This window comes from Dreissena polymorpha, chromosome 9 (assembly GCF_020536995.1).
Source record: "Dreissena polymorpha isolate Duluth1 chromosome 9, UMN_Dpol_1.0, whole genome shotgun sequence".
NCBI lineage: Eukaryota > Metazoa > Mollusca > Bivalvia > Myida > Dreissenidae > Dreissena > Dreissena polymorpha.
In genome coordinates, this window is record NC_068363.1 from 511,139 (window position 1) to 524,757 (window position 13,619).

Consider the following 13,619-nt stretch of genomic DNA (forward strand, 5'->3'; position numbering starts at 1 on the left):
TCACGACTGTTATATTACATTACTTGAAAAATAATCATATTTTCAGTATATTTGGTAATAAAATGTATTGAGTATGTCTACCAGGTAATTTGGAGAGTTCTTTTGTTGTCGTTATATATTGTGAAACTACGAGGATTGCTTATATAAAGCATAAAATACATCGTTCATTGAGTGAGGAAGGAAGGCCAAGCGGTCTAAATGGGAGACTTTTTAATCCAGGACTCCAGGGGTCGGTGGTTCAAGCCCTTTTGAGGGTTACATTTTTAAGTTGTATTGTTTTTTTTACTGCAGATTTTTTTTATCAAATGTTTAAATTTATCAATATCAAGCATTAAATGATGGTAATTTAGAACTTTTCTTTTTTCGTCAATCTGGTTGACTGTCCCTTTAAGATTAAAATACCGGAAATCCAGCTGCATGATTTATTTATAAAATGTGTTGATATTTTCGCTTAAGCGCAATGGTCTATGCGATAGTGCTTTATATTTCATAAACAAAAGTTTGAAAATAACCAGCAAGTTAAAAAATTGTGTTGGAATAATTACAATGTATTAGTTTATTTATTCAATTATGATTTGATTCATATTTTTTGCAAATGACTTTCTATAAGAAGCACATATCCATTTTGACGCTTGTGAAATTTCCTTTCATTTTAAAAAGTGCATTTCAGATTTAGCCTTTCATGAGATAGAAAATGATAACACATTTCTAACAAAAATTCGTGTTGGATTTTATTTATGACTACAACAAGGAAAGCCGCTGGCAGTAAATCAAATATTTTAAAATAAGTTGACTTTCTTATAGTAAAAATCACGGATTCTTGTACCCGGATCATGCTTTCTGGACCGTGTCTTTAAACATAATCGTGCTCGAAGTAAGTCCAATCGTCATGTCATATCTCATAACCGTACGATCATCGCTTCCAGGTTTGTACAAGCCATTAAGGTTTATGTTTGTGAAGCACGCATTATACCACCAGCCACCTTTGTACTTTTCGGCACAATTGGTCGCATAGTTGTCAACATCATGATCATACGTACTGAAGGCATTTCCAACAGGTGCCGAGCTTGTGAAGAATGTGTAACTCGAATCAACTGGAAAATAAAAAGCAAATCATAAATGTATCGTTTGATATAAAATATTTATACTTATAGATTGAGGCTTAGATTTATACAGCCTTTAATATATTACTTTTGCATTACAAGAACAAATCTGGTACATTATTACAGGCAGCAAAATGGTTCAAATTGCAATTGAACGAATGTAGGTATCAAAAACATGCAAACAAACGCACAAAAGAACAAATATAAAACAAGCAAAACAGCTACAAAACAGTTTATCAAACGCATGCGCATGAACAAGTCAATAATTACCGCCTTGTGACTTTACACTTTCTCCAAGATTAAGTGTATAGTTTGTTCCGTGTTGAAGACTGAAATTGCTGTATACATCATAACCTGTACTTCCATCACCATGTGTTATGTTCACGCGAAGTTGAAAGGAACCGTTTGATGTTATTTCGTAGATGTATTTAAGTCCTGAGAAATCCCAAAACGTTTATTTGAAGTCTAATTGCATAAATATCAATAAAATGTAAGTGCAAAAACTAGACAATACCAAATGCTTCTTCCGCTTAGAGCCCTTAAACACAATAGAACAATATTGAACAGATGTAACAATGAGGGGAAAAACGAAATCATTTATCTAAAACGATAGTTGTCAAAGTCCACTTGATGTTTTGTTATAACTCCATTATATCCCGTGGAAGATTTGGCTTTCAGACTGTATTTTAAAGCAGGTTATTAAGGCACATTTTTACTTATACTAATGAAATAATAGGAACTTAAAAATCCCATAAAGTAAAGAAATCTACATGTAATTTGGTAGACTAACATTAAAACCAACAAAGGCTAACACCGCACAAACGTTGAGTTGATTTTAAATCGCGTCATGTAATAAAACACCTGATGTAAAATTAATGAGAACGAAGTTTTCATAAGAATCCTCTCATGGTCGATCAAGAACCATAGCGTATTTGATAAAGATTGGATTCTGACGATTGAGCGTTGTAAATATTTATACAGTGGTTTGTTAGTACGGATATTCGCCGTTTCACAGTTGTTCAGTCTCATCAAGACAGTCTAGGTACCTACTCATACATTTTCAGCGGTTCATCATCGATATAGGCACTTATTTGTACATGCAAGTAATATACCCTTCTTGAAACGAAGCTTATTGCGGTATAACAGCACAAGTTATTGACACACCCGGATACAAACTTGTGAACCTCGGAGTAACAACCAAATGATAACACAACTGAAAAAGACTATTTTTCCTTCGTCATGTATGAGATACCGGTTATAATGACAAATGCAGTAAATAAATCTAATATGCCACTGTCTTAACAAATGCTCTAGAAGAGTTGTTTCAAAAACACGTGAATCGTATATAGAATATTTCTTAGTTTCGTTCTTTGATCGTTTTGAAATTCACATATGACCAGATGAATAAATATATTAAACAGTGGCACATGGGATTTCAATATATTTTCTATGATTTTTTTTAAAGGTGCATACGGGCAAGTCTTTACGTGCATGTAAACATCTGTGTGTGCCGGAAGTGTACGTGCACATTTGGATAACTGTAATGGCCAATGGACGCTCAGTAAAGCATTCAATTAACGGAGCAATCTAAGTGAGTGTATTTAAAAATGGTATTATTTATAAGGAAGATGTTATTCAAAAAGCGTAAATGCTATCACAAACTTTTTTATTCCGAAATATATTTAATAAAATTATAATTAGAAGTCCCCACGACGTAATAAGACATTCATACAACTTGCTAAGTCTATCGCGCATAACATTTAGTCGATCCCATTACTAAATGGGTCTATGTCAGGAGGAAGTTATAGCTATGCATGACATCTTTCAAAACCACGTTCATTATTGATATTATAATATAATAATGTTAATTTTCGTTCTTTAAATTAAACTGGTGTATGTATTCATACAATTTACCTAGCCAATATTCACCAGCCACATTGCCGAATCCGTTTTCATAGTCACTAAAGTTTCGGTAAAAATCAACACTTCCGTTGAAACGTCTTTGAAATATCTGGAAAAAATGATGGTAAACACATTTTCACACATCTATAAACTGGGAACTTGGATTCACAAAATACGAAAATATATGGGTAGCGATAACAAATTATATGCAAACGCTTCTTGTGAAATTTTAATATTTAAAAAGTATGTAGCGCCAATCATCCTCACTCCGTTTCCATGCTAAAGTTGACATGTGTATTTGTGTGAATGGGATTTGTGGGGATGTCGCATTTATAATTATACTGATATTACGGTCTACCCTCCTCACTCGATCTCCAGTTTACAGTACATCTGTATTTATGTGTACGTGAAAGGGGTTGTGATACTTAATTTATGATTAAATTTGACAAAACCATCCATCTATCTGCAGCTGTCTCCATATCACGGTTAATATGTACCTTGCTGTGTACAAGAGCGGTGGTAAAATGTTATTCATTAAACTGATCATACCGTCCAGCCTCCTCCATCAGTGTCCATGTCACAGTACACATGTACCTGTGTGTGAGTGAGAGGAGTATTGATGGTGTACACGCCACTTCTTAGCCTCGCGTCATGAACCAACAACTCGGAACAGTCTTTTGCTTTAACGATCAACACATTATTTGTATTATTATTTTTTTTCTCAAATAGTCTTATATCCTGTGGGAATGGATTGAAATCTTATCTTGCAATGACCGGTCTATACAATGTATTTAATTATGCAGACCTATTTTATACTTTAAGTTTGTTGACAAATGAAACAGCTGTACCCAAACAAACTGAACAATGTGTAACTTCAACCGCAAGACCTATGCAGTTTCGTCCACCATCTGCCGGAGCTGAATTGTCGCACGACCGTGATCTTATTTGATTAAAATTGCCATTACATATTGCCAAGTGGCCCCACGTTCCCCATTGACCATCCACTTGAATCGCAAAACGACTTGTTAAGATGAAGCAACAATGTTTCAAAACAGAAGTAATGTCGGTGTTCAATACATGAACAATGTCATACAAATAATTCTTAAATGAATATTAACTTAACAATACATAATATTATTTATGCATGTATTTGATATAATACAACACCTGAACTATGTGCATAAGTTATGTAATCGTTGTTATTGCAGTTCCTGTTACAAAGGTCCGCATAACAACACTGAAAGCAGTCGTGAACGTCGTATGCTCGTATCGTTGACATCTGACCACGTTTTCCAATTATGTCTATTCCATGGTGCGCGCCACAGCTCTACAAATATGCGGGTTTTAAAAGTTAAGTATTTGTTATATTCTTTGAATCATTCTAACACATGATAAGTAGTTGACGGTATCGACGCGGCAGAACTAAATTGTTATATTGTAAACACATGCATTATATATCGTTGTTAAATGCATTCCTATATCACAAATACTTAAGTGTCATCCGCTTACAAACTGCTTAATAAAAAATGGTTTGTTTGTTTTTTATCATAATGAAAAATTTGAGGGTCGTACATACTTCTTGTTGAATGCATTTCGATGCAAACACAGTTGTTCCAAACATGCCTTTGCCATTGACGCCGCATATCTAGATACAAATGAACAGATTATGATAGACTGTAATATATGTATGTTTTAAACAGTGCAATACAAAAAATTATCATAGTAACATCTTTTTATGATGATTGTGTGCATAGAGAGTTAGAGACTAACAAAAGTATATTTTAACAATTATAAACGTGTTCAAATAATTTTAAGAAACAGCATTTTTATCTTCTAACGAAGTAAATCCATCAATAATTATTTGATGTTTCTTGACTACATATTTCTTGAGTGTATGAAGTGTTACCTCGCCTTGTCGACATATTTCAATTTGATGACACCGACCTTCGGGTACTGCGTCTAAACAGTTGTAACATACGGGACCCCGAGAATCAGGATAACCTTCCAAAATGAAGCACATAACCCCGAAAATGGTAGCACCAACAAAGGCATGAGTTTTATTCATCAATGATTTAACATTTTAATTTAATATGCGAAAACACAATTATAACAAGCCAATACAATTTACGTCACGTCATATTAATTGTACATGAACGAAGATTTAGATTTTTTTAAAAATGTAAGACATACCTGGTTCGCCACAACCTTCCTGGTTACACAGATCTTTAATGCAACAATGTGCGCAGCGACTTGTCGACGATATTGATGTTATATTTCTGCACACCTATGTATACACGAAGGTATTTTAATGGTACCGTGATTAAATAAATCGACGCTCTAATTTACAAAGAATTAAGTTTACTGATATATGCAGTCAAGACAATGTGTATTATTTAAATATGTTGAATATCCAGTACATTTCCGATTCAGGGGCTTTGCAGAAACAGTTACAAAAATATTAACATTTTTATGTTTGTTTACATCACGTGCGATATAAAAGAAATGGATTCGCCATTACTATACATACATGATCTCGCATACAACCAAGAGCGTAGCCTTCTTCACCAAACGAATTAATTCTTCTTTCAACAAAGCACACCTACACATACAAATTGGTTTGCATTAAATAACTGTATATACAAATACTTTATAATCATCGATGCAAAGGTTACAGTCAGTTTATAATAATAAACATATTTTTTGTATTATTATTATTAGTTATTAATTAATTAATGTTACACGTAGTTATGTCTGCCTATTACAAGGTTTCAAAATTAAAACGGGCCTCAAGATGGAAATGTCTTAGACAAAATTAATACCAAAGTCAAAAATTATTACTCACATAGTAGGATGGTAGATACATAGTATACACAGAACGAAAAGAGTGCACGCAATCAATTTAATAAAATCAAATTATTATATTGATTTCAGCTGGGTGGATCAAATCTAGGGCATGTGACTATGATGCAAAACGTGCTAATGAAATTATTTACTACATATATTTTTATTATTTTCTTTATTTATATTTATTTATTTAGTTTTATTACTATTATTTATTTATTTATATTTATGTTTATATTTTGTATCTGACAAATGTGAAGTCTGAAATGCTTACGTCAGTATCTGGACAGGTCATGACCGTTGTGCAGTGGCGTGGCTGCACAACGTCGTCGCATTTTAAACACGTCAGGGCTTCCAAAGGTGAAATACAATGTAGTTCAAATCATTAAAATAGTTCTTCACATTATGACAATTGCACATGAAATAAACCCATATCGTGGAGAAATAAGCAAGCTAAAATACAATTATTTACATTTTATAAGTCTGGTTAGAAATCTTCGCATATGTATTATAAAACATTTTACTATAATATCTTTAGAATAAAACCATTTCAATTAATTAAATGCTTATATAATTACCTCTATAAAAAGGGAATTTCCACAGTACTGTTATGAGAAGTAGCAAACGCATGGTACTTGCAGAGTACTTGAACTATTTTATATCACCTTGATAGAAACTTAATTCTTTGCTCGTAGCATCGATATTTGCTATCTGAATAGAATTATCTCAAACACTTTATAAATAAGGCCAGATGCGCTGATAAGGTTTGTTTAAAGACAGTCTCCCTACAGTTGAATGACGTTCAATTATACATAGGGGGTGATAATGACACAAAGATGTATTGAAAAAGCTAGCCCAGGTTTATAACACACAAGGGGAGACGCGTGCATGCTCCCTTATCCCATCCTTCCACAATCACACAAACACGCTCGCACGCACGCACGCTCGCAACAAAGCCAATTTTAAATAAACCGTAGTCATTCTGAATCTGTGTTCTTCTTTTTTGTTTTTTACTCAATTATAATTGCCATAATTTTACACGATTAAAAAAAATGTTCATAGTATAAGCTCCATCATGTTTCATCTGAAACCGATCCTAGAAATGAGTCTTTCTAACTCTTTATTAATCTATATCTCACAATCTACGTCATCTTCATCATCATATGTTACTACCCAGCAAACGTTGCAGTGTGGTTTAAAAACCCACCATTAAAATGTATTTGTTTAAAGTTACATCATGTCATTTCTCCATATAATGGTGCAGCTATGCTTGATGTGCGGATATTTCTTGGAGACATTCTGCACACATAGTTAAGTATATCGATATTTCTCTATGTGAAACATTCGTCAAAGAGACATATAACCGAAATACTCACATGTGACATGAATGATAAATTAATCAAACTATCACTTTAGTAGATTATTTTTTCCTATGGAATTAACATTATTAATTGCTAAGCTAGAGAGGGGAGGGGAATAAGATTGCCCTTTGTCCACTGTCCGTCTACTATGAAACAGCGTTAAAGGGATCTTTTCACGGTTTGGTATATTGCCAAAATTGAAAAAAGTTGTTTCAGATTCGCAAATTTTCGTTTAAGTTATGATATTTGTGAGGAAACAGTATTACTAAACATTTACCATGGTCTAATATAGCCAATAAATGCATCTTTTGACGATTTAAACTCCTAAAAATTATAAAGCGTTGCAACGCGAAACGATTGAATAATTTGGAGAGTTCTGTTGTTGTCGTTAAATTTTGTGAAACTACGAAGATTGCTCATATAATGCATAAAATACTTTAATAAAGTATGCGTGGCAGAATAGCCGAGCGGGCTAATGCGTTTTACTCCAGGTTACTCCAGGACTCCGGAGGTCACTGGTTTGAGTCAAACTGCGGCTACTTTTTTTCCTATTTCAAATGTTATTCTTGATTTTTTTTACTGGAGCTTTTAAGATCCAATGTTTACATTTATCAATGTAAAGCATTTAATGACTAATTTCAAAACATGCCAAAAACTGTGAAAAGGCCTCTTTAAGATCAGTCAGATGATATGCAGAGGGCATGTGCCAGTCACGCCGACTTAAGTTCAATACTAATAATTATAATTTGAGCCTAAATGGTGGTGTCCGTTAATACTATCCACGCAAATTGAATATCTTACTTATTTTTTATAATACGTTATTTGACAAAATTATGCTTAAATTTTGATAACATAAACATAACATGCATAATATTCATATGTCCGGTTTTCATGGTTGCTTTTACTCAAAAGCTATACTTGGAATGTTGATTCCCTTGTGTCGTTATTGCAGACAATATGACATTGTTCACATGTGTCGCTTCTCAAGTAAGATTGTGATTTTGCGTGCTGTATGAACGGCAGTTTTATCTTGCATTTTAAGCACAATTGTGTGCATAAGATGTTGTTGTATAAGTGATGGGCGGTCGCGAGTCTGTGATTTAGGTGAGCGGTACAGATAGACCATACAATCAATCAACCCATCATCTATAAAAAAACTCACCGATTACGCTTCGAATTCGTTGAATTTTTAAGTATACAGCTTTATTTCCTAAATAAAGTTTTATTGTTTAATGTTCCAATAATTGTCAAATAATAGTTCGAATATTCATACAAAAAATAATGAACACCTCAGCAGAGATCGTACCTGTTTAACATGCGACTGTGTCATGAAACACCTCAGCAGAGATCGTACCTGTTTAACATGCGACTGTTTCATGAAACACATCAGCAGAGATCGTACCTGTTTAACATGCAACTGTGTCATGAAACACCTCAGCAGAGATCGTACCTGTTTAACATGCGACTGTGTCATGAAACACCTCAGCAGAGATCGTACCTGTTTAACATGCGACTGCGTCATGAAACACCTCAGCAGAGATGGTACCTGTTTAACATGTGACTGTGTCATGAACACCAACATGCGACTGTGTCATGAAACACCTCAGCAGAGATCGTATCTGTTTAACATGCGACTGTGTCATGAAACACGGAAAGGACAAGTCTTTGAGCAGAAGATACATTATAATCGGACAATTTTAATAAGATGTGCTTGTTTCGTCACGTTTAGTGTTATAAGTCACGTATGTTTATTTCATCATCTGTTGCTTTCCCATCCTTAGTTTTCAATGATGATGTCGGAATACCATTTTAGTAACACACCAGGTCAATCGTGAATATTTACAATTAAAAACAAGAACATTGCCTTTCGTAGTTTAAAAGTCAACAAGATTGTTTTATAAAAGAAGCATACTTAATTATTCTTTAGTGGCATTGAACAGGCCCTTATTAAAATGAATTAGCGGATAAATATGGATTAGTTGTTGCTTTACATATTTGTATATCCAAATACTAAGAATTACTACACTAAAATATGCGCATGTAATATTCCAAGCATACCGAACTTAATCGCGTCCGCTTTACATCGACAGTATTCTTGCAATCGCATTATTCTACGCACAAGCTTTAACGGCCAGAAAAACGAAAACTGTCAAAGGATTGATTCTGGTCAAGAATGTCTGAGAGAAATCTTGCCTAAAGGCCAGATTATGTAGAAGGAACTGGACATTTTAATATCCTATAAGAGAGTCATTGATGTACCGTTTTAAACGGCCGCTATTTTAGCAGTTAATATTACAACACAATTATAACATTATAAGGTATGATATGATTTAATAAAACTATTGAAGGTCTGTCAGTTTTACAACAATAAATTAAATGCCTTATTTTCAAACGTACATAAGTAAACTAATGTGTATATTTATGTTAATACAAAAATTAACATGTATAAATGATTCCTATAGGCTTACATTACCCCATTAGACAATCATTAAATAACTCCGTTATAGAAAATTAGTTTAACTAAGGCAATGTAGAATCATTATTTACATTAACCATCGTAAGCACACAAGAACACGCTGGTAATGCGGATGCTTCGATAACAGCTGACACTTCAATAACAGAGAACAACAAAAGCCACTCGCGAGATGTAAGTTCCTCAGTTTTTGTCATGAAGATGAGTTTTGAGAAAAGACACATGGTCGAGTTAATAAATGCTGTTTCCTTTGGTATTGTAAAGAAAAAAGTTCACGGTATAATTGAAGATTTTTTCCCCCAAAATATAAACTTTGATCGGAAAACAGCATGTACTTGGTGAACAGTAAACATTTCAACCAAATAAAACTACTTAGACATATTTCAAGAAATTGTTTTCTTTTCCATCATGAAGAGTAATGACTGTGCTTCAAATACTGAAAATTTGATAGTATTCAATGAAATATAAACGAAGATTGAGCATTTTTTTAAAGGTGGTATACATGAAGTTGCGGATACGTTTGTTCCCGATGTAGGACACTTCGGATAACAGGGACTTTCAACAAATTGGGCACTCTGATAACCGAGTTTATTCTTATACCTGAAATGCATTTATGTATATTATGGCTATTCTTACCAAACATTACATACACATGTGAAATATTACCAATGGTGTTGTTCGTTTTCAAAAATCAGATTACTATTTTGTATACAACTAATATTATAATTGCAATTTTTATATAAGATTCAAATGTTTATTTTAGAAGTAATGTATTCCGAGTGACGACCGGAAATAATGGTCTACATAATGAGCTTGTTTTTTAGTGGTAACTTGATTTTCAGAGAGATGAAAATACAACGGGTCATGTGGATCAACACGATAATTTTACTAATAGCACACCGCTAGATAACGGGAGCGAATGGGTCTTAAAGCGGTAAATACACCATTGTTCTTCATAAAATCTAATGCCCATTAGAATCGCATCAACAAGACGATACTAATGAATAGCCACAAAATTTAAAAAAAAATCGAAAACCCCCTTTATCTTGAGAGCTGCTTATAGGAAGCACTTCCCTTTACGCAACGATAACGTTAGCTAGCTCGATTCACCTAACCTACATCACTTTTTTGGTTGAGTTATACGAATTTCGGACCTGCGAGGCTGCTGATATTTATCTCGAAGTAGAAGTTTTAGCAGAGTGATGTTTCATGACATGCTACCTTATATATAAGTAAATTATCTTAGTACCTTTATTAGGACACACTTGCTTTAGATCAACAGTTTGCTACAAAGAACGTTAGTTAAAATTGTTTAAGCTCGTGTACTATGCGAAGATCCAGCGGTTGGGCGGCTTGAAAACTGGAAAAATATATGGTCATATAGACCGTACCCATCAGACATATCGACTTAGTTTCACATTTATCTTTCACATTTATACAAAATCATAATCATATTCCAAAGGGATAGGAACCTGTCTCGCTAGTTCGTTTTTTATTTACTTCAGTACATAAGTTTGTATTGCCTGCTTACTATAGCAGTATTCCGCATCGATTTATGCATTTCTGATTCACTAAAAAGAGTAAATAAAATTTGGTAAAAGTGTCGACTTATTATATCGGGAATAGAAGTGCCATTGTCATTGAGATGATCGGTTAAAGAAGTGTCCATGAAAATTTGACATCCAACTCTTTAAACATTGGAATTTTCTCAAATACGTTAGTAAACTAAAATGTAACATGATGTAACATTAATGGACATATTGATCTTTTATATCGAAAATTAAGCTCGTTCTTTGGTTATTTCCAAGTATTTTTATTTTGTTGAAATACATGTATGTACTAATCATCCAATTCATGCTATTTATCGATGGAATTTGATCGGTTTTTTGTTATATAATCCACCGTGTTTCTGCGAATTCCTTTCTTGGAAATGCCAAGTGCTTTACCATTAATCGACCAAACAATGCAACGTGTCTGAAAACCAAATGAACAGATCATAAATGCAAAAAAGCTGAAGAACTCTTCTCTCGTGCGTGGCTTTTGTTGTTCTCTGTTATCGAAGTACCATCTGTTATCAAAGTATCCGCATACCCGGCGTGAAGAACTTTACAATAAATGTGGGTTATAACATCTCTTGCATATAAAAACATGCATCTATCAATGAGAAATTTTAAAAGAAAACAGATAGTACACCGATATGATGTACCATTACAAAAGTATCATTTAACTTTATAGTCTGCTTATTGTCAATAATAATGGTTGTATTTTAGTAAAACATGTCCAGTAATTTGCATTTCCTTAATGAAAATAATGCGCCTGACTTTTTTTATTCACGCTGTCTCCATAATCGCGATAAATCTAGGTCAAACGTGAGCGTTAACACCTACGTCGAAAAGAAATCGACAGAAACTACCTTATAGTATATGTGATATCGTAAGACATGTTCGCCTACTTGAAACGTGTTGAGATATGTCAGGGGACGAACTGAATTTCGCCCTACACGTACTCTTCTTTATATATTAAGATGGATTTTAATTGCAATTGCTACAAAGCAGGGGAGAGCACCCGAGATGACTTGTGTAATGAGTATGGAACAACTGCGCACCTTTACGGTGGCATAGAGGTGACATTCACTTCTCATTTTTTAAATTGCTCTCCTCTTTTTTCTATCTCGTGGCCACGAGTTAGCTATGTCGTGGCCACGAGATAGAAAAAAGAGGAGTGCAAAACTAAATAAAAGCGGCGTACAATTAAAAAAGAGCGCTGCTTCTCTTTTTTTAAATTGCTCTCCTCTTTTTACTATCTCGTGGCCACGAGTTAGCTATGTCGTGGCCACGAGATAGAAAAAAACGAGTGCAAAACTAAATAAAAGCGGCGTACAATTAAAAAAGAGCGGTGCAGTAAATAAAGACAGAGTGCATTAAATAAAAGAGGAGAGAATTTTCGTCATCTCGAGATCCCGAGTTAGTCAGCCAATCAAATGTTGCGTAACATGTGTAAATATTCTGTACGCATATATATAGCTGGTCAAAGCAGGCAAGGCTCTGATATAACATTACATACTACTATTAATACTACTATTACTGCTACTACTACTGCTCCTGTTGTTGTTGTTGCTGCTGTTACTTCTTCTACTACTACTACTACTACTACTACTACTACTACTACTACTACTACTACTACTACTACTACTACTACTACTACTACAACTACTACTACTACTACTACTACTACTACTACTACTACTAATACTACTACTACTACTACTACTACTACTACTCCTACTACTACTACTACTACTACAACACTACTACTACTACTACTACTACTACTACTACTACTACTACTACTACTACTACTACTACTACTACTACTAATACTTCTACTACTACTTCTACTACTACTACTTTTACTACTACTACTACTACTACTACTACTTCTACTACTACAAGAATTGTTATAGACTTTTAAATGATAGATAAAATGTGTCTATCGAGAGTGCACATAAGAATTTTAAATTATATTTGGAGAGCAACATGAAAATCGATATTATGAACATTACAATCAAATGTTTCTAATAATAAAGACATTGCAGTTGAAATTGTTTTACAAATGTGTTCCTCAAAATGTAAATATGATTACTTCACTTTGAGTGCTGTAAAATTATGTTCATTGAGACCCTGCATGATGTTTGCAGTGAGTGACTGTCATTTTGTTCAAAAGTAAACAAACTTAAACATGTTAGCAGTTAATATTATTATAAACTTATGTTGGTAATGTACTTATTTGTTTTGAATTAACAATATTAATTTAATGTGCTTCCTTCGGGTTTTTTGTTTCAAGATTGTATAAGAAGGAATAAAAAAAGTTATTGAAGGAAAACCGTTCACCAAATGTGTTGTTTACTTACTTGATCTTAAAAATAATTAAAATATATAA

At 33.6% G+C, this 13,619-nt stretch overlaps 1 protein-coding gene across 1 annotated transcript; it reads right to left on the reverse strand.

Moving 5' to 3' along the window:
- Positions 1–718: 718 nt before the first annotated feature.
- Positions 719–6,617, reverse strand: LOC127844641 (uncharacterized). Its single transcript, XM_052375046.1, has 11 exons — positions 6,425–6,617; positions 6,121–6,197; positions 5,533–5,604; positions 5,196–5,289; positions 4,912–5,006; positions 4,582–4,650; positions 4,173–4,332; positions 3,555–3,685; positions 3,018–3,114; positions 1,374–1,538; positions 719–1,094 (listed from the first exon to the last, which is right to left on the reverse strand). Exons 1-11 carry the CDS (start codon positions 6,474–6,476, stop codon positions 832–834), a joined length of 1,275 nt encoding a protein of 424 aa, XP_052231006.1. The 5' UTR covers positions 6,477–6,617; the 3' UTR covers positions 719–831.
- Positions 6,618–13,619: the final 7,002 nt, after the last annotated feature.

Excerpts from the sequence above, each read along its gene's own strand:
- LOC127844641 (XM_052375046.1), bottom strand. The coding sequence starts at position 6,476 with ATGCGTTTGCTACTTCTCATAACAGTACTGTGGAAATTCCCTTTTTAT. Across the intron at positions 4,333-4,581 it reads CGAAATGCATTCAACAAGAA|AGCTGTGGCGCGCACCATGG; the intron begins GTATGTACGACC and ends GCATATTTGTAG. Across the intron at positions 3,686-4,172 it reads AACTTATGCACATAGTTCAG|CAAAAGACTGTTCCGAGTTG; the intron begins GTGTTGTATTAT and ends TGATCGTTAAAG.